The following is a 24,805-nucleotide window of genomic DNA, read 5'->3' on the forward strand; positions in this document are numbered from 1 at the left end:
AAGATTAAATAAAGAAAGATTTCACGTATTTAACATTTAATAAAAACATTACTAAACTGTTTATATGCTTAAAGCATAACTCCACTTTTCTTGAGAAAAAAAAGACCCCCCTCTGGGTGATCTCTGTACATTGCAGGGATTATAACAAACTTTGTTACAGATTCCTACCTTTTATTATTCTGAAAAAATCATTGTTTGTGCCTCTGTGCTGAGTGGGTCTAATGGGAGTGGTTTCATAATTATCTATCAGCTGTGGCAGCTGCAGGGCTCTAATGAGGAAATCTGCTGGGCCTGCATCCCTTTAGACGTGTTCCTTTTGGGAGTATCTCACCAAAAATGAAATTTTTGTTGCAGGGGATGCCAGAAATCTGACTTGTATCTTAGTGCAGACTTCTGGGAAAACCAGTGAGCCAATCACACAAGCAGGAAATTATGTTTCTGGGGTGTGGTCAGTACACATTCTATGTACAGAACACCTCCAGGTAGCCATATTGCAATACATTTTCAGAAAATTACAACGGCTGCAGATTGAAAAGTAAAGGTCATTTTTAATAACATTCATTTACAATATGATTTGTGTCGCAATTGTATACGCTATATTGTTTTTTCTTTATTTGCTATTTTTTCCCCCCACAAAAGTGGAGTTACTCTTTAAAGGTATTTCAGCAAGATAAGCATACCTATTTTATTTAAGATGTCCTTCCATTGTTGAATCTCTGGAGCATCAATATTGTTCTCTATGAAACCTTTAAGCTTGCCTTTTAGTGCTTCAACTTTGCTTTCATTCTGTTTCACTTCTGCTGCAAACACCTAGAAAAAGGCAAAAGCAGGTTGATACTAAAAAAAACATTTTCCAAGACAAAAGCATTGTGGCTTCCTCTCCCCACCTGTTTTTTAGGGATTGCACGCCCTGTTTCTAATTTTGCAATGCTACCTTGTTGGTGAAATCTAGCCAAACTATTCAGGTATATTGGTATCCGGGGAGCACTGTCAGACTTCAGCCCACTGGGCAATGGTAAACTAAGGACCCAGTTCCTTTGAAATGATAACCATTCCATGTATATTATTTAAAGTGTATTAAATTTACCCATGGCATTTAAAAGCCCAATAAAATCACTGTTTATGCATTTCCAGCTATACAGTCTTACTCTTGTGTATTGGTGGCGGAAAAATGTAGCTTAATGGCATGAAAAGCCCTTCGTTTAAGAGGTGTAAGTATTGAAATTTAAGAGATGTAAATAAAGCTCTTTTATTGGGATGTAATAATATGGAGTGCAAACATTTGTGTAAAACGACATTGCAATATAAAGCATGATTAACTTTTAGGACCGTAATGTATAGTGAAGCAAGCATGGCACCTACTGTAACATTCAATATTCTGTACAGCTCGGTGCAGTTTTACAGACTTGACGTAAACATGTCTGGAAGTGTCCACATTGTCCACGCTTCTCCCCAGTAGTAACATAGCGTGCAGTGGATGTTCTGCATTACTGCTATTTACAACAGCTGCTTTACAGCTAATTTAGCCTGTATAGAAGTTAATCATGCACAAAGAAGGATTTCACTAATTGAGTTATACATTAGTTACATTAGTAAATAAAGTTGAGCAGCTGCCAAAATGGGGATTTGTTCAAAGATTACCCTCTGCTAAAGCATTAAGTCAGCATTAGCAGGTATTATTCACAATGTGCATATCAGACAGATCTGTTTCAGTGATTATAGCAGTGCTAGTACTATAATTAACCTCTTCACTGACATATCCTTTATTTAAAGGAAATATACAGTATATCCAGCGTTAATAAATCTCTACACTTAGGCCAGCCATACATGGAGTAAATTTATTTCCTACAACCACAGGTTGCAGGAAAGAAATTTGCTTGATTCCCCTATCAACACAGACAGTGTTGATGTGTGAATCCCTTCTGCCGAGCCATTGTTTGCTCCCAGGGGGAGGGGGGACGGGGGAGGGGGGGGGGGACAGTGATTAATGCTAGCGATTATCGTAGGTAAAACCCAGCATGCTGGTTGTACCCAAGTTGATCGACCTCTCAACTTGGTAAATTCAGCCTGCCCATACATGGTTCGAATCTCAGCTGGTTCAGCAGGAACTGGCAGAGACTCTAACCATGTACCGCCTGCCTTAATAGAAAACCATAATATGGGAGTTAAATGCAAAAGTCCTAATAGAGTCCCATAAACATTAGTAAGTTTGGTGAACAAAAAAGAAAAGTGAAATATAAGTCCAAATGCATCCAGATGATAAATGACTCCTCTAGAGAGATTGACACTAGATGTATATACTGCTTACCAGAAACAGCAAATTAAATCGCCTGATAAGATGATAATGGCTCTCTGAATCGACTGTAGAACCAGGGGGAGATCCTTAGGAGGGATTCCAGGCCTCAGACGACACGATACACTCAATAGGCGTCAATCATGTGCATATAAAATAAAATAGCGTGATGCTGTATTTGTAGCAGAAGTGCACACACTAGGTATAAATCACCTATGTGAATAAATCTGGAGTAGGTGCTAAGTAAAGTAGAAAACCACCACCAACATCACAGGCTGCTTACCAGACACAAATAAGTTGATAACATAAAAAATAAGTCCAAAGCCGCCAAAGATCAATGCCATGTGACAGATTCAGTCCTTAGCTGTGACCACCACCAACATATACCACTGCTTACCAGAAATATATTAAAATGGTGCAGGCAACTGTCTAGGAACCAGAAGTTTGGAAATCCCCAAGGGTATGAGTTCATATCACTAGTGATATGAACATGTCGACTCGGCAATTGTCCGGCATAGCAGAGGAATTCTACTTCTATTGTAAAAACCTGACAGAGCTTTAAATACATATGAAAGTTGTATCGACATGGCTCGTATTACCCCCTGATTGGTTGTCATTTCGAACCTGCTGAGATTTGCACCTGTCTGTGTATATTTAGCTTCTCAGGCCCCGCCAGAGAGGGATGTGGGCGTCTTAGTATGGATCTGAAATTTTAAAGATACATGTGAGAATATCTTTGGATTCCACTCCTCCTTTGGTTGGGACCGATTTTCTCCACGATTCTGAGGGGCACTTCACTGAACTCATACCCTAGGGGATTTCCAAACTTCTGGTTCCTAGACAGTTGCCTGCACCATTTTAATATATTTCTGGTAAGCAGTGGTATATGTTGGTGGTGGTCACAGCTGAGGACTGAATCTGTCGCATGGGATTGATCTTTGGCGGCTTTGGACTTATTTTTTATGTTATCAACTTATTTGTATCTGGTAAGCAGCCTGTGATGTTGGTGGTGGTCTTCTACTTTACTTAGCACCTACTCCCAATTTATTCACATAGGTGATTTATACCTAGTGTGTGCACTTCTGCTACAAATACAGTATCACGCTATGAATATTTTATATGCACATGATTGACGCCTATTGAGTGTATCGTGTCGTCTGAGGCTTGGAATCCCTCCTAAGGATCTCCCCCTGGTTCTACAGTCGATTCAGAGAGCCATTATCATCTTATCAGGCGATTTAATTTGCTGTTTCTGGTAAGCAGTATATACATCTAGTGTCAATCTCTCTAGAGGAGTCATTTATCATCTGGATGCATTTGGACTTATATTTCACTTTTCTTTTTTGTTCACCAAACTTACTAATGTTTATGGGACTCTATTAGGACTTTTGCATTTAACTCATCCATAGTCCTCTCAATTTAGCGCAGCTTTTCTATTTATTATGTTTCTGGATGTTTGTTACACTTTAAGTTGCTGCTTTGAACTCTTTTGAGTTTACGTTGATTATCTAGCGCGGTTACTTTTTACACAATTTTTTGATAATATGGGAGTGCTAAAAAAAATTTTGAAAATCCCATCAAGAATTACTTTAAGACAAACACTGCCACAATAATGTGTCAGAAAAGTGTTTACCTTAATATAATGTTTAATGTAACTTTCACATTTTTACATGATTGCACCTCCATTTTTCATTATTACAATTCATTTAGAAATTTCCCATTAGAGACAGGTCTATATCAGACACTCCAAGTTTACAGCTGAACTCCAGCTTTTGATACACTGGCCCAAACAAACTATGTCCATCGCTAACATGTGAGGGCCCTGCATGTGATGTATAAATTGCATGTAGCTGCGGGTACATACAGCACTGTGTTCCGGGTTCGAGACAAGACCTTCCTGTCTCCTACCCAGAACACAATAGAGTCTATCTGATTCGCACTCAGCCATTCAAAAAAAGCAATATATTCTAGCAATGAATACAAAACTTCCTCTGTTTGGCTGAGTAAGAGGTTGTGACATCATCAGTCTGCACCTCTGACTGAGTCAGAGGAAGCTTTGCATTCATTGCTAGAATACATTTCTTTCACTGAATGGCTGAGCGCCGATCAAATAGATTCTCTTGTGTTCCCAGTATGAGAAAGGAAGTCTCGGTTCGAACCTGGAACACAGTGCTGTATGCTCTATGTAGCCTCAGCTTCATACAGTTTATACAGCACAACCAGCAGCGGCCTTACAGAATAGTAAGGGACATAGTTTGTTTGTGCCAGCTTGGCACAAACAAACTATGTAAAGTGTATTAAAAGCTGGAGTTTAGCTTTATAAGAACTCTCTGTCACCTTGGACAAAGTGGGAAAGTCAGTTTAAAACCTACCCTTGATCACTTTATACTTACCACTTTAGCTTTCCCCACTGTTGCTTCTTCTATGCAGCTGTCACCAAAATTACTTGTTTTGGAACTTAGAGGTCAGTGATGACACCCCCTTCTTCGTCACAAGGCAATGCTCAGCCCTACCCACCCCCTATACCTGAAAGCACCAGGTGTTTACCAGCAGCACAGGCAGAAAAATGAATGGCGATGAAGCACTGAATAGGTATATAAAAGACCCTGTTACTTTTCCTTAAATGGACAGGGTGACAGAGTCTCTTTATAAGTTGTTGAGATAAGACATCATACACACAGGTGGTATGTTCAATAAGGCTACATTAACATGGACATTTGTTGCAGTTTGTAAATTAGTTTAGCTGTGTTTAAAGAGTAAGTCCACTCTAACACTAAAATCACTACATCTACAGGTATGCATGATCTAACAGTAACCTATCTACCCCTGTAAAGAAGAAATCAGTATACATGCCTTTTTTGAAGCCGATCTGATCTGGTCTCAAGCGATGGAAACTCTGCAGAGGACACAGCCGGCAACGGCTGTGAAATGAATGGGAAGTGACTTCACCCATACAGTTTCCGTTGTACGCTGCCTCCTTTGCACCCGCCTCCATAGCGAATCTGCTGCTGACAGCTCAGCATGGTACCGGACCAGAGCAGCTTTAGAAAAGGTATGTACTGTATACTGATTTCTTCTATACAGGGCTAGAAAGGTTAGTGTTAGATCCTTGATGCCTGGAGATGTAGCGATATTAGTGTTAGGGTGGACTTCCCCTTTCAGTGTGTCAGGGTTTTCAGGCTTTTTTTTCCCAATACCTCATTCTTGGAGGGATGTCATACCCCAGGCATTTCCTCTTTGTTGGTAGTTTTCTGAGCAAGGAGAGAGAGCTGTGCAATTGAAACGGAATACAAAACAAAGCCAGTGCTTGTCATTTTGTGCCGGCTTGAGAGAAGATTGATTCACACTGGGATCACATGGGAATGCAGCACCCATTCCTGTGAGGTTCCCGCACATTCACATGGGGTGCAGTTTGACAGTCTATTCATTTGAATGGGCTGCAAATCATACTGAAACATGAAAAAAGCAGTGCATTCACAAAATGCTCCACACCAAACTGCATGGTACTGCTGTACAATGTGTTGCCTGCAAATGAACTGCATTTGCGATCTGTATTTGGGACGCCGTTAACAATATATTGGCACCCGCATGCAGATAGCAAGGGCAGTATGGTCACATGTGGTGCACGTGAAAAAATGTGCATGGAGTGTGCCTTTCCCACACCTTGTTCTGGTGTGAGCCAGCCCTGAGGCAGAGAGAGAGAGGGGCAGAGAGACAGGCAAATGAAGTGAAAATGAGTACATCCTCTAATATCACAGCATCTAACTAGGGCACGTATGAGGAAATCAGAACCTACCCCGATAAGTTTTTTTGACTTTACCAGAATGTCAGTGTCCACTTTTAACTATTGCTATTGATAGACCACATCTGCAAAAAATGAATACTTACATGACGATGAATTCGATTCAGCATTTCAGGAAGAAAAGGAGAAGTGTGTCATTTCCTGCTGTTAAACGTACTGCAGCTATCTGCAGCTAAACGCAATGCATGTTTAGCAGCAGATAGGAAGGAAAAGTCGACCCTGGAAACAGCACTTTCCTTCTTTTCTTAAATGCATTTAAATTGTATACAACTAAATATTGCTTATCATTATGTATGAATGATATGGCTAGTTTGCATTGTGTGAGTCCAACTACTTTTAGAAAAGTCTTCTAAACACAGCTAAACTAGGCTTTAGAAAAGTCTTCTAAACGCAGCTAAACTAGGCTTTAGAAAAGTCTTCTAAACGCAGCTAAACTAGGCTTTAGAAAAATCTTCTAAACGCAGCTAAACTAGGCTTTAGAAAAGTGTTCTAAACGCAGCTAAACTAGGCTTTAGAAAAGTCTTCTAAACGCAGCTGAACTAGGCTTTAGAAAAATCTTCTAAACACAGCTAAACTAGGCTTTAAAAAAGTCTTCTAAACGCAGCTAAACTAGGCTTTAGAAAAGTGTTCTAAACGCAGCTAAACTAGGCTTTAGAAAAGTGTTCTAAACGCAGTTAAACTAGGCTTTAGAAAAGTGTTCTAAACGCAGCTAAACTAGGCTTTAGAAAAGTCTTCTAAACGCAGCTAAACTAGGCTTTAGAAAAGTCTTCTAAACTTAGCTAAACTAGGCTTTAGAAAAGTCTTCTAAACGCAGCTAAACTAGGCTTTAGAAAAGTCTTCTAAACGCAGCTAAACTAGGCTTTAGAAAAGTCTTCTAAACGCAGCTAAACTAGGCTTTAGAAAAGTCTTCTAAACGCAGATAAACTAGGCTTTAGAAAAGTCTTCTAAATGCAGCTAAACTAGGCTTTAGAAAGATCTTCTAAACGCAGCTAAACTAGGCTTTAGAAAAGTCTTCTAAACGCAGCTAAACTAGGCTTTAGAAAAGTGTTCTAAACACAGCTAAACTAGGCTTTAGAAAAATCTTCTAAACGCAGCTAAACTAGGCTTTAGAAAAGTCTTCTAAACGCAGCTAAACTAGGCTTTAGAAAAATCTTCTAAACACAGCTGAACTAGGCTTTAGAAAAATCTTCTAAACGCAGCTAAACTAGGCTTTAGAAAAGTGTTCTAAACGCAGCTAAACTAGGCTTTAGAAAAGTGTTCTAAACGCAGCTAAACTAGGCTTTAGAAAAGTGTTCTAAACGCAGCTAAACTAGGCTTTAGAAAAGTCTTCTAAACTTAGCGAAACTAGGCTTTAGAAAAGTCTTCTAAACGCAGCTAAACTAGGCTTTAGAAAAGTGTTCTAAACACAGCTAAACTAGGCTTTAGAAAAGTGTTCTAAACACAGCTAAACTAGGCTTTAGAAAAGTCTTCTAAATGCAGCTAAACTAGGCTTTAGAAAAGTCTTCTAAATGCAGCTAAACTAGGCTTTAGAAAAGTCTTCTAAATGCAGCTAAACTAGGCTTTAGAAAAATCTTCTAAACGCAGCTAAACTAGGCTTTAGAAAAGTCTTCTAAACGCAGCTAAACTAGGCTTTAGAAAAGTCTTCTAAACGCAGCTGAACTAGGCTTTAGAAAAGTGTTCTAAACGTAGTTAAACTAGGCTTTAGAAAAGTGTTCTAAACGCAGCTAAACTAGGCTTTAGAAAAGTCTTCTAAACTTAGCTAAACTAGGCTTAAGAAAAGTCTTCTAAACGCAGCTAAACTAGGCTTTAGAAAAGTGTTCTAAACACAGCTAAACTAGGCTTTAGAAAAGTCTTCTAAACGCAGCTAAACTAGGCTTTAGAAAAGTCTTCTAAACGCAGCTAAACTAGGCTTTAGAAAAGTCTTCTAAACGCAGATAAACTAGGCTTTAGCAAAGTCTTCTAAATGCAGCTAAACTAGGCTTTAGAAAGATCTTCTAAACGCAGCTAAACTAGGCTTTAGAAAAGTCTTCTAAACGCAGCTAAACTAGGCTTTAGAAAAGTGTTCTAAACGCAGCTAAACTAGGCTTTAGAAAAGTCTTCTAAACTTAGCTAAACTAGGCTTTAGAAAAGTCTTCTAAACGCAGCTAAACTAGGCTTTAGAAAAGTGTTCTAAACGCAGCTAAACTAGGCTTTAGAAAAGTCTTCTAAACTTAGCTAAACTAGGCTTTAGAAAAGTCTTCTAAACGCAGCTAAACTAGGCTTTAGAAAAGTGTTCTAAACACAGCTAAACTAGGCTTTAGAAAAGTGTTCTAAACACAGCTAAACTAGGCTTTAGAAAAGTGTTCTAAACGCAGCTAAACTAGGCTTTAGAAAAATCTTCTAAACGCAGCTAAACTAGGCTTTAGAAAAGTCTTCTAAACGCAGCTAAACTAGGCTTTAGAAAAATCTTCTAAACACAGCTGAACTAGGCTTTAGAAAAATCTTCTAAACGCAGCTAAACTAGGCTTTAGAAAAGTCTTCTAAACGCAGCTAAACTAGGCTTTAGAAAAGTCTTCTAAACGCAGCTAAACTAGGCTTTAGAAAAGTCTTCTAAACGCAGCTAAACTAGGCTTTAGAAAAGTCTTCTAAACGCAGCTAAACTAGGTTTTAGAAAAGTCTTCTAAACGCAGCAAAACTAGGCTTTAGAAAAGTCTTCTAAACGCAGCTAAACTAGGCTTTAGAAAAGTGTTCTAAACGCAGTTAAACTAGGCTTTAGAAAAGTGTTCTAAACGCAGCTAAACTAGGCTTTAGAAAAATCTTCTAAAAGCAGCTAAACTAGGCTTTAGAAAAGTCTTCTAAACGCAGCTAAACTAGGCTTTAGAAAAGTCTTCTAAACGCAGCTAAACTAGGCTTTAGAAAAGTGTTCTAAACGCAGCTAAACTAGGCTTTAGAAAAGTGTTCTAAACGCAGCTAAACTAGGCTTTAGAAAAGTCTTCTAAAAGCAGCTAAACTAGGCTTTAGAAAAGTCTTCTAAACGCAGCTAAACTAGGCTTTAGAAAAGTCTTCTAAACGCAGCTAAACTAGGCTTTAGAAAAATCTTCTAAAAGCAGCTAAACTAGGCTTTAGAAAAGTCTTCTAAACGCAGCTAAACTAGGCTTTAGAAAAGTCTTCTAAACGCAGCTAAACTAGGCTTTAGAAAAGTGTTCTAAACGCAGCTAAACTAGGCTTTAGAAAAGTGTTCTAAACGCAGCTAAACTAGGCTTTAGAAAAGTCTTCTAAAAGCAGCTAAACTAGGCTTTAGAAAAGTCTTCTAAACGCAGCTAAACTAGGCTTTAGAAAAGTCTTCTAAACGCAGCTAAACTAGGCTTTAGAAAAATCTTCTAAAAGCAGCTAAACTAGGCTTTAGAAAAGTGTTCTAAACGCAGCTAAACTAGGCTTTAGAAAAATCTTCTAAAAGCAGCTAAACTAGGCTTTAGAAAAGTCTTCTAAACGCAGCTAAACTAGGCTTTAGAAAAGTCTTCTAAACGCAGCTAAACTAGGCTTTAGAAAAGTGTTCTAAACGCAGCTAAACTAGGCTTTAGAAAAGTGTTCTAAACGCAGCTAAACTAGGCTTTAGAAAAGTCTTCTAAAAGCAGCTAAACTAGGCTTTAGAAAAGTCTTCTAAACGCAGCTAAACTAGGCTTTAGAAAAGTCTTCTAAACGCAGCTAAACTAGGCTTTAGAAAAATCTTCTAAAAGCAGCTAAACTAGGCTTTAGAAAAGTCTTCTAAACGCAGCTAAACTAGGCTTTAGAAAAGTCTTCTAAACGCAACTAAACTAGGCTTTAGAAAAGTCTTCTAAAAGCAGCTAAACTAGGCTTTAGAAAAGTCTTCTAAACGCAGCTAAACTAGGCTTTAGAAAAGTCTTCTAAACGCAGCTAAACTAGGCTTTAGAAAAATCTTCTAAAAGCAGCTAAACTAGGCTTTAGAAAAGTCTTCTAAACGCAGCTAAACTAGGCTTTAGAAAAGTCTTCTAAACGCAACTAAACTAGGCTTTAGAAAAGTCTTCTAAACGCAGCTAAACTAGGCTTTAGAAAAGTCTTCTAAACGCAGCTAAACTAGGCTTTAGAAAAGTCTTCTAAACACAGCTAAACTAGGCTTTAGAAAAGTATTCTAAACGCAGCTAAACTAGGCTTTAGAAAGATCTTCTAAACGCAGCTAAACTAGGCTTTAGAAAAGTCTTCTAAATGCAGCTAATTTTTGAAATTTAGATACCTGTGAGAAAAAAAATAAAATTTTTGCTTGTACAGTGGGTATGGAAAGTATTCAGACCCCCTTAAATTTTTCACTCTTTGTTATATTGCAGCCATTTGCTAAAATCATTTAAGTTCATTCTTCTTCCTCATGAATGTACACATAGCACCCCATACTGACAGAAAAACACAGAATTGTTGACATTGTTGCAGATTTATTAAAAAAGAAAAACTGAAATATCACATGGTCCTAAGTATTCAGACCCTTTGCTAAGTATTTAGTAGAAGCCCCCTTTGATCTAATACAGCCAGGAGTCTTTTTGGGAAAGATGCAACAAGTCTTTCACACCTGGATTTGGGGATCCTCTGCCATTCCTCCTTGCAGATCCTCTCCAGTTCTGTCAGGTTGGATGGTAAACGTTGGTGGACAGCCATTTTTAGGTCTCTCCAGAGATGCTCAATTGGGTTTAAGTCAGGGCTCTGGCTGGGCCATTCAAGAACAGTCACGGAGTTGTTGTGAAGCCACTCCTTCGTTATTTTAGCTGTGTGCTTAGGGTCATTGTCTTGTTGGAAGGTAAACCTTCGGCCCAGTCTGAGGTCCAGAGCACTCTGGAGAAGGTTTTTGTTCAGGATATCCCTGTACTTGGCCGCATTCATCTTTCCCTCGATTTCAACCAGTCGTCCTGTCCCTGCAGCTGAAAAACATCACCACAGCATGATGCTGCCACCACCATGCTTCACTGTTGGGACTGTATTGGACAGGTGATGAGCAGTGCCTGGTTTTCTCCACACATACCGCTTAGAATTAAGGCCAAAAAGTTCTATTTTGGTCTCATCAGACCAGAGAATCTTATTTCTCACCATCTTGGAGTCCTTCAGGTGTTTTTTAGCAAACTCCATGCGGGCTTTCATGTGTCTTACACTGAGGAGAGGCTTCCGTTGGGCCACTCTGCCATAAAGCCCTGACTGGTGGAGGGCTGCAGTGATGGTTGACTTTCTACAACTTTCTCCCATCTCCTGACTGCATCTCTGGAGCTCAGCCACAGTGATTTTTGGGTTCTTCTTTACCTCTCTCACCAAGGCTCTTCTCCCCGATAGCTCAGTTTGGCCGGACAGCCAGCTCTAGGAAGGGTTCTGGTCGTCCCAAACATCTTCCATTTGAGGATTATGGAGGCCACTGTGCTCTTAGGAACCTTAAGTGCAGCAGAAATCTTTTTGGAACCTTGGCCAGATCTGTGCCTTGCCACAATTCTGTCTCTGAGCTCTTCAGGCAGTTCCTTTGACCTCATGATTCTCATTTGCTCTGACATGCATTGTGATCTGGAAGGTCTTATATAGACAGGTGTGTGGCTTTCCTAATCAAGTCCAATCAGTATAATCAAACACAGCTGGACTCAAATGAAGGTGTAGAACCATCTCAAGGATGATCAGAAGAAATGGAAAGCACCAGAGTTAAATATATGAGTGTCACAGCAAAGGGTCTGAATACTTAGGACCATGTGATATTTCAGTTTTTCTTTTTTAATAAATCTGCAACAATGTCAACAATTCTGTGTTTTTCTGTCAGTATGGGGTGCTATGTGTACATTCATGAGGAAGAAGAATGAACCTAAATGATTTTAGCAAATGGCTGCAATATAACAAAGAGTGAAAAATTTAAGGGGGTCTGAATACTTTCCGTACCCACTGTATATGATTGGATGATGGAAGTCAGCAGAGCTTCTCCTCATTTACTAAGCTCTAGGGATAATTCCCTTGCAAAGTCCAACTTCCCTTGTGAAGTGAACAGTATATTTGCCTTTAGTAGATCAACCCCACTGCTTCATGAGGTGACTGTTCTTTCCTAACTGCAGACTCTACTACCTCATCCAAAAAGTAGGTGAGTAGGATAAACTCTTATGTTCCCATATACACCAATAGTTTTAAAGTTTATAAAAGGCTTAGTGCTCCATAAAACAGCAAAGCATACTGTACATGAACATCAGATAATGGTAAAGAGCTAAAGCAAGGTAGTACAATTATTTATTTATTTTAATGTGAAATGGCCACATATGGAGATCGGGCATTATATGGGTAAAATATAGCTGTGGGTTTTCTTGTGCTCCATGCTTACTGCACACACAACCAGACATGAGTATCTGTATTTACCATTTGCCATACAACACTTTAGGATCATAACAGTTAAACTATACAATACCTTGTGCTGCTCAACATGGGTTCGCACCGATTCACTATCTGTAGGGGCTTCCCATGAAGTAGCAGTTGTGTGCATTTTCTCAAGCCACTGCATCAATGAGTTGGTTTTATTCTGGATTTGCTGTAGCTGAGAGAGTCGAGCTTCCAGTTCACTCATTTTGTCTTTTAGTAATTTTCCCAAATGTTCATAGCCTTCATTAACATCTGCCATTCCTTTCTGCACTACAGCCAATTCTACAGAACAGGAAAAAGCTTTAAAATGAATCCACACTATTGTTTACCAGTGTACCTATGATACAAATATTATACACACATACAGTGCATCTGGAAAGTATTCACAGCGCTTAACTTTCTCCACATTTTGTTATGTTACAGCCTTTTTCCAAAATGGATTCAATAAATGATTTTCCTCAAAATTCTACAAACAATGCCCCAAAATTACAACATGAAAGAAGTTTGTTTGAAATCTTTGCAAATGTATTAAAAATAAAAAATGAAAAAATCCCATGTACATAAGTATTCACAGCCTTTGCCATGACACTCAAAATTAGCTCAGGTGCATCCAATTTCCACTGATCATCTTTGACATATTTCTACAAGTTGATTGGAGTCCACCTGTGGTAAATTCAGTTGATTGGACATGATTTGGAAAGACACACACCTGTCTATATAAGGTCCCACAGTTAACAGTGCATGTCAGAGCACAAACCAAGTCAGGAAGTCCAAGGAATTGTCTGTAGACCTCCGAGGCAGGGTTGTATCGAGGCACAGATCTGGGGAAGAATACAGAAAAATTTCTGCAGCATTAAAGGTCCCAGTGAGCACAGTGGCTTCCATCATCTGTAAATGGAAGAAGTTTGGAACCACCAGGACTCTTCCTAGAGCAGGCCACCCAGCCAAACTGAGCAATCGGGAGAAGGGCCTTAGTCAGGGAGTTGGCCAAGAACCCGATGGTCACTCTGACAGAGCTCCAGCATTTCTCCATAGAAAGAAGAGAACCTTCCAGAAGAACAACCATCTTTGCAGCACTCCACCAATAAGGCCTGTATGGTAGAGCGGCCATATGGAAGCCACTCCTCAGTAAAAAGCACATGACAGCCCGCCTGGAGTTTGCCAAAAGGCACCTGAAGGACTCTCAGATCATGAGAAACCAAATTCTCTGGTCTGATGAAACAAAGATTGAGCTCTTTGGCCTGAATGGCAAGCATCATGTCTGGAGGAAACCAGGCACTGCTCATCACCTGGCCAATACTATATCTACAGTGAAGCATGGTGGTGGTAGCATCATGCTGTGGAGATGTTTTTCAATGGCAGGAACTGGGAGACTAGTCAGGGTCGAGGGAAAGATGAATGCAGCAATGTACAGAGACATCTTTGATGAAAACCTGCTCCAGAGCATTCTTGAACCCAGACTGGAGTGAAGGTTCATCTTCCAACAGGACGATGACTTTAAGCACACAGCCAAGATAACAAAGGAGTGACTACGGGACAACTCTGTGAATGTCCTTGAGTGGCCCAGCCAGAGCCCAGACTTGTACCTGATTGAAAATCACTGGAGAGATCTGAAAATGGCTGTTGGCATCCAATCTGATGGCGCTTGAGAGGGCCTGCAAAGAAGAATGGGTGAAACTGCCCAAACATAGGTGTGCCAATCTTGTAGTATTAACTCGAAAAGACTTGAGGTTGTAATTGGTGCCAAAGGTGCTTCAACAAAGTATTGAGCAAAGGCTGTGAATACTTATTATTATTATTTTTTTTTTTTTAATAAATTTGCAAAGATTTCAAACAAACTTCTTTCACATTGTCATTATGGGGTATTGTTTGTAGAATTTTGAGGAAAATAATTAATTTAATCCATTTTGGAATAAAGCTGAAACATAACAAAAAGTGTAAAAAGTGAAACATTGTAAATACTTTCCGGGATGCACTGTATAATAAAATATATAAAATAAAATTCATAAAAATATCCTAACATACAATAATTTATCTTCATGTGTTGTCTTGGTTAATTATTTAGAGGACAAGAGTGACATTATGCAGATGACATAAGGCCTACGGCGTATGTCTTCCCCAAAAAAAAACTGAATCAGGTACCTTAAAGGTTTCTTCAGAGAATGAATAGGGGTACATAAACTGTTCCTAGGGTGTGTATGTGTTAGTATGACTGTGATATTAATAAAGCCATAAACTCCACAGAAGAAGGGTCTCAACTAATTAGTCTACATCAGTGTAAAAACTAATTTTCTGAAAATGTCACATTACAAGGAACTACTACTGCATTAAAAAATAAAAACTGAAAAAAGTTGAGAGTTAGCAGCTCACTGAAGCAACAAAATAAAATTGATTATAACAATTAGCCAACATGGAAACTTTACCCAAATATTTACATTCTATATTTGCATATCATTTAAAGATTTCAGATCATTTTCTAAACCCACAAAAAAAATCCTAATAATTAATAAAAACTCAACAGCATATTCACTGCTTTTATGTTAGAACTGGAAAGAAATGTAAGAACTCCCAAAGAAGCAGTCCTAGTTACAAATCACAGGACCCTGCAGTTGGTTTATCATACTGACTCGACAACACCTCCATCTAGTGGTTATTTAGAAGAGTTAACTGGTTGCATGGTACATTCACACTTATAATGTGTTGTTCATCACTTTATCACTTCACCTAAAAATGTATAAAGTAATACCAGTAGTTAAGCAAACGTATGATGCATATAAGTCCCTTTGGAGATCCTAGGCTAAGGCTATTCAGGGGACTTTCCTTTTTGCCAAAGTCGATATTAGGCCTCGACCCCTCCAGATGCCAAGCCTAAAGATAATTCTTCTGTCAATTGCCAGTGGCTCTACTTCCCATTGGAAATGCAGGAATTTGACATTGATACACAAAGGAAACACATGGTGCCTGATCTTTAGCAATCTTGTTATCCTAGAAATGTTTTAAGCCATGACACGGTCACTTTAAAGTGAAGCTGTGCCCAGACCATGCACACTCAAACATTTTACAATTCCTATCAGTAAAAGCACTTTAAAGCAAACTTTCACTAATATCCATATCTTTAAGCATTCCTGAGTAATTTTTTTTATTTTTTACTGAGAGCAAATCCTGACAGGCTGCCACCCTTCCAACGTATACATTCAGCAGGTGTTTTTAAAGGGGTTGTAAACTCAGAAGGTTTTTTATCTTAATGCATTCTATGCATTAGGATAATGGTTTGGTGGTGAATTGGCGCAAGAAGAGGTCTCAAAAAAAAAAAAAAAAGTCTGGTCCTGGGGACCCGGGGGAGGGGGAGAAGGGAAACACCAGGGGTGGGGGGACCCCCAAACAGTTCAGGGGGTAGCTGTCCACTGTAGCGGCTGCCGGCGGAAGAGACAGAAGAGATCTCTGGGGGGAGACAAGAGGGAAGACAGCGCAGCACCTTCTAAGTGCAGCAAGACATTTATTGAAGTATGTGCAGCAGTATTACACACCGACTTATTCACCGACTAAATGTGAGTGTAATACTGCTGCACATACTTCAATAAATGTCTTGCTGCACTTAGAAGGCGCTGCGCTGTCTTCCCTCTTATGCATTAGGATAAAAAGCCTTCTGTGTGCAGCAACCCCCTAATACTTACCCCCTTCTCTATCCAGCAATGTTTTACAAGTGCTTCAGCCGTCCAGGACTCTCTCTCTCCTGATTGGCTGAGACACAGAAATGGCACCATTGGCATTGGCTGCTGTCAATCAAACTCAGTTAGCCAATCAGTAGAGAGAGAGGGGGTGGGGCTGAACTGCAGCTCCATGTTTTAATGGATAGCTGCTTGTTGTGGGGCCACTCAACAGGAGGGAGGGGCCAGGAGCTCCAGCCAGGGACCCCAGAAGAGAAGGATCTGGGCTGCCCTGTGCAAAACCAACTGCACAGATGAGGTAAGTATAACATGTTTGGTATTTTCATAGAAACAAAAAGAGACTTTACAATCACTTTAAGTTACTGAAACACTCTGTAGAGTCTTGGCTGTGATAGAGGATCTTTGAAAACAACCACCTACAACTATAAATCAGCTAGAGAGGTCACGAATGGCTTGTATATTTTTAAGCTCTTCTACTTGTTTTAATGCTCTTCAAGCTATGCAGTGGGTAAATACATATTGTGTAAGCACTGAGTTTACAAGTCTTGAAGTACCTTACCTTTATTAGTCAAATTTCCTTTAGCAGCAGATGAAGCAGCTCCATTTATCAGGCCCCTACCTATAAGGAAAAATATATAAGTGTATATTTTTTTAAATTTGCAAACTCAGAAAGGAAGCCTCTTATAGTAAAAGCTGCTCAACAATGTATATACATTTACTACTATGGAGAGCGATAAACATAAACATTACATGGTACAGCCTTGTAATATGTATGCCTTAAACTAAACGGAAAAGGTTGCAGTCTAACTGGACCAAGCATCTTGCTTTTTCAATTGCTAACATGATGGTATTAAACCATAGTGCAGAGGAAATATAGTTAAATTATTCCACTCCTTATTATACTTTAAAATACAAAAACGTAAAAAACTTGAACTATGTTTTAATAAAGCTATAATTGCTGCATTATCAAAATGTCACACCTACCACCTACATTACTATGTAATCTACAGCTCAACAGAATGCTGTCAAATTTCTGTTGCCTCTTTTGTCTTTTTTCATCCTTTTAAGACTAGTACACATGGGCAGATTATCAGGCCGGCTCAATAGAAACCTGTGTGTCCTGCAGTTGGTCCGACAGAAGCCGCCCATTCAGCCGGATTCTGTCAAAGGGGGGTGACTGAAAAAGGTCTGCCGACTGGCTCCCGGTCAGCGCTCTCAGCCTATAGGCGCTAACTCAAGTGTTCTGGTGGGGAGGGGGGGGGGGGCATCCCCCCATCAGAACATCAGAACACAAAAGGACAGCAGGGGAGATCGCTGTACTAAAATCGGATAGTTAGTGCAGTGGCTCATCCTGAGCAGTCAGTTTTTTTTTTTCGTTCAGCCCTGCTGGGTTGAATGAGAAAAAAAAAACGACTAGTGTGTACTAATCTTTAGACTATTAGCTCTTTAGGAAAAGGCTCTCATTCCTATTGTTCAGTAGAATTTCTGTCTATTAAAATGTAAATTGCATAGCCTAGGTATGCCTTTGTTTAGTACAACACTGAGAAATGTAAATAGTATATTTTCATTTTATATTGTCATTTGGCTACATACCTGATTTGGCAGTGGATCTGGTCTTTGCAGGTGAGGTCACTGCAGTAATCAAGCTGCACAATGATGTTCCTTTGCTGTTTACTTTTTGTACTTCTGGTGACTTTTGTGTCCACTCTTCCTGCAAATTCTGCAAACATGTAAAATTTACAATTAGGCTCAAACATTTTTATTTTACTGCACCCATTACCAGCTCTAAGTTTCCAACATGTAAGATCTCACCTTAGTTTCTTGTAGGTGATCAGTCAGATCATTCAAACACAGAGTCAGTGCTTCTGGAGGAATTTTATCATTTACTGTTGTAAACCAGTGTTTCAAAGACTGAACCAAAGACTGGAAAGAGTCCATCTGACTTTGACAGGATGATACATCCTCTTCCCTAAAAATAAATACAATTACAAGAAACACGCATGTTTTGAATTACTGGGCCTAACATTCTGCATTTCAGTTTTAAAAAGGTGATTCAACACAATACCTAGTGAAATCCACCTTTTTATAATTTAGAGACGAGCTATCCATGAATGCTTTTCATGTGCTGCATGAGATCTGGAGTGGAAGGCATGCCAAAAAAATGGCCTAATGTACAATTTCTGTCATACTTTTTGTATCTCGTTTGGGAAATGCCCTCTTCATTGGTTATCCTGATGGCCCCAGTCACTTGCACAGAAAATGGGGAGTTTACCCAAAGGTATAAGAAGTAAAAAAACTGACAAGTAGTGACCCTTTTGCACTGTGCAATAAAAAGTGTTCCTATCTGTCTATGTTGGTGAGATTTCTCATCACTTCTTGCCTCAGGTACCAACCAGAACAGGTTGCAGATGGAAATTTTCCCTGCTTCGCACAAAAAGTGTACCACGGAAGGGAAACCAGCATTTTGACTATGCATAGGGGTTCTCATGTGGGCTCTCCATTTATCTGATGTATTGTCTTCCTTTGTTTTGTTTTCCATTAGCACCTTTTTGTGTTTTTTACTCTTGGATGTTCCTTTTGTAACCCCTGCATGGGCAATTTTGGTACTCATTTGGTTATTTTTAAAAACCCCAATAAAAATTACTGAACCAAACAGCCTGAAAGTGTTTAACAAATACTTATTCCATCCAAAACAAAAATGTTGGTTTTACTTCCAATGTAAGCTACATTTTTGTGTATTATGTGTGTGTGGTGGTCAATCAATAATTATTCTCTGGATTGTTCTGTGTCCTACTGGATAATCACAAGAAATATGTTTCATAGGAAATCCTAGTTTATTTTGTATATGTGTTACTTGTCATAAATTAATAACGTACAGTACTGTGCAAAAGTCTTAGGCAGGTGTGGAAAAATACGATTTTTGTATGATCTTACCGTAAAATCTTTTTCTCTGATGTCCATCGACAGACACAGCCTCATCTCCATGAGCTGAGTGGGTTTATGCTCCTCCCATCAGGAGTAGTCTAGGCAAGATTTGAATACACACACCCAGGGGGTTGTCCCTCCAGGCATAAACCTCCACTCCACAACCCAGCCACTAGGAAGGCAACCTTCTTCGACAAAGAATGCAGAGAAATCTCCCTAATATTATCAAAAGGAGGCTTTTGAAGAACAGACAAAACCAGATTAAGATCCCACGGCGGTAACAGGGATCTCCACGGAGGGGCCAGATGACGCACCCCCCTGAACGAATGTGCAAATCAAACTATGAGTAGCCAACGGACGTTGGAAGTAAAAAGCCATGGCCGAAACCTGGCCCTTGATAGTGCCCAATAGCAAGCGCTGCTCAACCCCTTTTTGTAAAAAGGGCAAAACCCTTGCTATAGAAAACAAGCGAGGGTGCAGCTGCAGCGATTCACACCAAGAAATGTACGATTTCCACGTACGATGATAGATCTTCCTAGATGTCGACTTCCTGGCCTTCAAAAGGGTAGGAATCACCGAAAAGGGTAGAAATACCTCTATCTCTCAACACCTTGCTTTCAACAGCCAAGCCGTTAAAGCCAGCGAAAGTAAAGCAGGATGGAAGATCGGTCCTTGAGATAGTAGATCTTCCCGCAAAGGAAGACGCCATGGGGGATCCACGACCATTTTTACCAGCTCTGCATTCCAAAGACCACCAAGGTCAGTCTGGTGCCACCAGAAGGACCGGAATGCCTTCCATCGCCACCCTGCGAAGAAACCTTGGCAGAAGAGCAAGCGGAGGGAAGGCATAGATCAGGTGATACTGACTCCATGGAGCCACCAGAGCGTCTGTGGCGTTGGCGTGAGGATCCCGATACCTGGCCACAAACCTCTGAACTTTCCTGTTGAGGCAAGACGCAAATGGATCTACGTCTGGGGTCCCCCACCGGACACACAGGAGATGAAACACCCCTGGATGTAGGAACCACTCCCCCTGATCCAACACCTGACGACTCATGTAATCTGCTTGCCAATTCCCCACACCCGGGATGTGGACTACAGAAAGAGCCGGAACGTTGTTTTCCGCCCATACCAGAATCTCAGCCACCTCCTTGGCCGCCAGGGCACTCCTGATACGGCCTTGATGATTGATGTAAGTCACGGCCATGGCATTGTCTGACTGGACCCGAACCGGAGAGCTGTGTAGTCGACTCATCTAGTGAAGCAGTCAGAGCTTGATCTCCCTCAGCCCCAGAATATTGATTGGCAAGGAAGATTCTTATGACGCCCAAGTCCCCTGAGCACAGAGCTTCCCCAGCACTCCACCACAGCCTTATAGGCTGGCGTACGTGGTGACCACCATCCAAAACACCAGCAGGAAGGACTTGCCATGGCATAGGACAGGTGACTGGATCCACCAAGAGAGAGCTGACTTCGTGAGATGGCTCAACCGAATCTTCAGGTCCAATGACTGAGGATCTCTGTTCCATTTCGACAGAATCTTTCTGCAGCTGTCTCGTGTGAGACTAAGCAAACGGGACCGATTTGAACATCGAGACTATCAGACCCAGGGCCCTCATGCAAGCCTGCAAGGAGGATCGGCCTCCATCAGCAATTGGAGCGCCCTTTTCAACTTCTGAAGCATGTCCAAGGGAAGGAAGACCCTCGCCAGAGCAGAGTCGAGGATCAGCCCCAGATAGGTGACCCACACAGAGGGAATCGGTGCAGATTTGGTGACACTGATCGTCCACCCAAAGTTCTGAAGGGTCCAAATGGTGGTGGAGATGTTTTCCAGCAGATCCAAATGGGAAACTGCTCACAACAGGAGATCATCCAGATACCCCACAATGGAGATACATCGTCGACGCAACAAGTATAGCGCAGGGGCTTGGACCTTGGTAAAAACTCTGGGAGCCGAGGCAAGACCAAAGGGTAACACCGCAAACTGAAAGTGCTCCTCTGACACCACGAAGCGGAGGAATCGCTGATGTCCCTTGAATATGGGGACGTGAAGATACGCATCTTTGAGATCGATGGAAGCAAGAAAATCTCCCCGATTCAAAGATGCCACCACCAACCGAATGGACTCCATTTAGAATTTCTGCACCCACACAAAGTGGTTCAGAGCCTTGAGGTCCAGGATTGGAAGCACCTTGCCCTCTTTCTGGACACGGTGAACAGGTTTGAATAGAAACCTTCAGACCATTCCTGTTGGGGAACTGGCACAATCACCCCTTGAACCCGGAGATCTTGCACAGCCTTCCGCAGATCCTTCAAACGCTCCGGAGACAGGTTAAGATTTGACTAAAAAAACCTGTCCCCTGGTCGGGACCAGAATTCAATCTTGTACCCGGAACAAACCAGTTTGCGAACTCATTTGTCCTGAATGAAGGAAGTCCAGGGTTCCTGAAAGAAGCGCAGATATCCCCCCACCCCTAAGACGAGTGAGGGCGCCCCTTCATGCTGAAGAGGACTTGTCTGCAGCACTGGACTGACTCCAGGGTTTCTTAGCACCTCCAGAAGTTCTGAACAGCTTACCTTTTTCTTGCGCCCCGGAGGCACGAAAAAAAAAGTTTATGAGCAGAAAAGGAGGAACCCCGCTTAGGACAGGGTGTCTTACCCTTGGAAGATTGAGAAAGAAGAGTACTCTTCCCGCCAGTCAGGCCCTTGATCAACTCATCCAATGAGTTGCCAAACAACCTGTCTCCCAGAAAGGGGAGATTAGCTAAGGCTTTTTTAGAAGCTTGGTCAGCCGACCAGCTTTTCAACCAAACCTTGCATCTTAAAACAATGCCCGCTCCCGAGACCCTGGCCACCAGGGGGTCCGCATCCATAGACGCATCACACAGGAACACCAGAGCCTGGATCACCTGGTCCAAAAGTTCCAGCTGTTTGGGGGGAACAGTCTCAGGGTCCAAAGACTCTAGCAAATCCCTAATCCATTTTGTCACTGTCTGAGAATAGCACAGTTTCAAAATGGAACCCACCAGCACGTGAAGATGGCGGGAAAAGGATTCCACCCGCCTGTCCACTGGATCTGTAAAGACTGGGGAATCCTCCACAGGCACAAGAGTGGATTTGTTTAATCTGTAAACAGGATGGTCCAATTTAGGTGGCACTATCAAACGGTTAGAAACCTTTTCAGCAAAAGGATACCGGCGCTGAAAGCGTTTTGGCACCACTAACACGTGCTTAACGCGCCGCCATTGGTCATTCACAATATCATGAAAAGTGTCTGGACAAGGGAAAACCCTGTCGGCTTTTGGAGACTTCTGGGAGCCAAAAGCCACCCGCGTCCCTGCCAGCGTGGGCTCATAAGCCAAAGTATCCCGCACTGAAAAATTCAGGGCTTCCACCAAAGCGTGTTCCCGCACTGCAGCTGAAGAAGACAGGTCCTCTTCACCATCTGACTGTGAGGACAGCAACCCCTCAGGAAGGGGAGCATCTGGGGCAACCACATCAGCCTCTGAATCAGAGGACATCTCCACAGATGAAGAAGGCAGCGGCCGTTTTCCGCTATCAACCTTTTTCATGACTAAATCAACTTTAGTGGCCAGGCTTTCCAGGGCAGCTGAAATTGCGGCCAGTGACTGTGATCCAGACTGCTTGGGAGTCACACAGAGTGGGTCTGAGGGTGAAATTCTAGTTTGGGACTACAAAGTGCAAATTGCAAAAAACTGAGTACTGTAGCTTTAAGAACGCAGATCGCGGTATCCACCATCGATCGCAGCGGTCTGCAGGGAGCCCCTTTAAACCAAACTGAAAGCAAAAAGAGCAAGGATATGCCCGCAGGGACCCTCAATACTTTACCACTTCACACAGACTGCCTCCTGAATCTTCCATAGCATGGAGAGAGAAGCAGGAAGTGACCTTGGATCAGCAGCAGGAAATGAAGACACAGGAAGTGATGTCGCCTGATAGGGATACACTGCCAAATATAGCACCAGGGCTACATAGAGATGGATGCCCATACAAAACAATAGGATGCTGCAGGGAAAATGGTTGCCCCATACAAGTCTATAGGGAAAAAATTCCATTGCCCACACCTAAGATGGTGGCGCCCACGGCGCACCATGCGGCTAGGGTCCGACACATGAAGGCCTCAGGAACCACAACAGGGACCAGGAAGCCCAAGGTACCATGCCCCCCCGAGCGCCAGAGCACTCCAGACACACAGCCCCCGCAGGGACAGGCTGAGGGAAGGACACACAGACCAAGCACCGGGCAGACCAGGGGGATCTCTTGGGAGACAAAAATTCTATTATCCCCAGGGGAGGGCCCACATCCCCCAAGGCCAGCAGGGGCAAGGGGGGCACAGTTATTCACTATACCATGGACAGGGTGGGCTCCGCTCCAGGCAGACTGCCTCCCACCCGAAGTGGGGGTGCTGCCAGCCAAGGGGTACGCTGCGACTTAGGGCGTTCCAGGTCGTGGGGTCCCGGTGAGGCATCTGCTCGAAGGCTCGTCCCCCTCCAGACAAGGGGGCACCATTGTGGCTAGGCCTAGGTCAGAACTATAAGCTGCTCATGCTTATAGGCCAGACTGGGGGGACCATAAGGGTCTAGATTATACAGTATGAAGCCCCAGTCGGCATTGTTGCTTGTAGATCACCAGGAAATTCTTCCCTGAACACTAGCTTGCAAGTGAGTAAAGAGAAATAAAAGAAAATATTATGAAAAGAATAAAAAAAACTGAGACCAGAGTCCCAGCAGGAAACCTGGGTCTACTCCTTCTCTAGGCTGAAAACAAACTGATGTGCTGGGTTGTGCAGTGTGGGTTTATGCCTGGGTTTAGCCCCCTGGGTGTGTGTATTCAAATTTTCCTGCCTAGACTGCTCCTGATGGGAGGCGCATAAACCCACTCAGTTCATGGAGATGAGGCTGTGTCTGTCGATGGATGATAGAGAAAATGCTGTAAATTAAGACTCATTTCAGTAAATGGTTTATTTTTTATCAATTAACAAAAAGGAAAGTAAATGAACAGAAGAGAAATCCAAATCAAATCAAATGAATGTTTGATGTGACCACCCTTTGCCTTCAAAAAAGCATCAATTATTTAATTCTTCTAGGTCCACTTGCACACAGTGTTTGAAGGAACTCAGCAGGTAGGTTGGTCTAAACACCTTGGAGAACTCACAACAGATCTTCAGTGCATGTAGGCTGTCTCAAGTCCTTAAGTCTCTTCATGTAATCCCAGACAGATCAGATGATGTTGAGATCAGGGCTCTTTGGGGGCCAAACCATCATTTCCAGGACTCCTTGTTTTTCTTTACACTGAAGATAGTTCTATGATAGTTGATATTGCTTGTATGTTTGGGGTAATTTTTCTACTGCAGAAAAAATTTGGGGCCAATCACGCTCCTCCCTGTTGGTATGGCATGATGGAAAAGTATCTGCCTGTATTTCTCAGCATTGTGGACACTATTGAGCCTGATCAAATCTCTAACTCTTTGCAGAAATGCAGCTACAATGTTGCATGGAAGCTCCACCATGCTTTACTGTTGCCTGCAGACACCCATTACAATACAGCTCTCCAGCCCTTCACAAACAAACTGCCTTCTGCTAAAACCAAATAATTCCAATTTTGACTACATTTTTCCATTTCCTGCCATTTTTCTGCACCCCAGTTCCTATGTTTTCATGATGTGACAGAAGGATTTGAAACAGCCCACATCCAGAAAAGATCCGTTGCTATTTCTCCAAGATGTTTGGAACAGCATAC

The 24,805-nt window shown here is 41.7% G+C and overlaps 1 protein-coding gene across 10 annotated transcripts in view; it reads right to left on the reverse strand.

The window, feature by feature from the left end:
- Positions 1-24,805, reverse strand: part of DST (dystonin) — a 783,726-nt gene that overhangs the window by 230,788 nt on the left and 528,133 nt on the right. For all 10 annotated transcript variants that reach the window (XM_082250079.1, XM_082250078.1, XM_082250081.1 and 7 more), the window contains 5 exons: positions 17,933-18,089; positions 17,714-17,840; positions 16,680-16,739; positions 12,502-12,734; positions 681-810 (listed from right to left, as the gene is read on the reverse strand). In XM_082250079.1, the coding sequence (XP_082106205.1) occupies positions 681-810; positions 12,502-12,734; positions 16,680-16,739; positions 17,714-17,840; positions 17,933-18,089 (707 nt within the window). The remainder of the gene's footprint in view (positions 1-680; positions 811-12,501; positions 12,735-16,679; positions 16,740-17,713; positions 17,841-17,932; positions 18,090-24,805) is intronic.

This window comes from Pelophylax lessonae, assembly GCF_965119305.1.
Source record: "Pelophylax lessonae genome assembly, chromosome: 3".
NCBI lineage: Eukaryota > Metazoa > Chordata > Amphibia > Anura > Ranidae > Pelophylax > Pelophylax lessonae.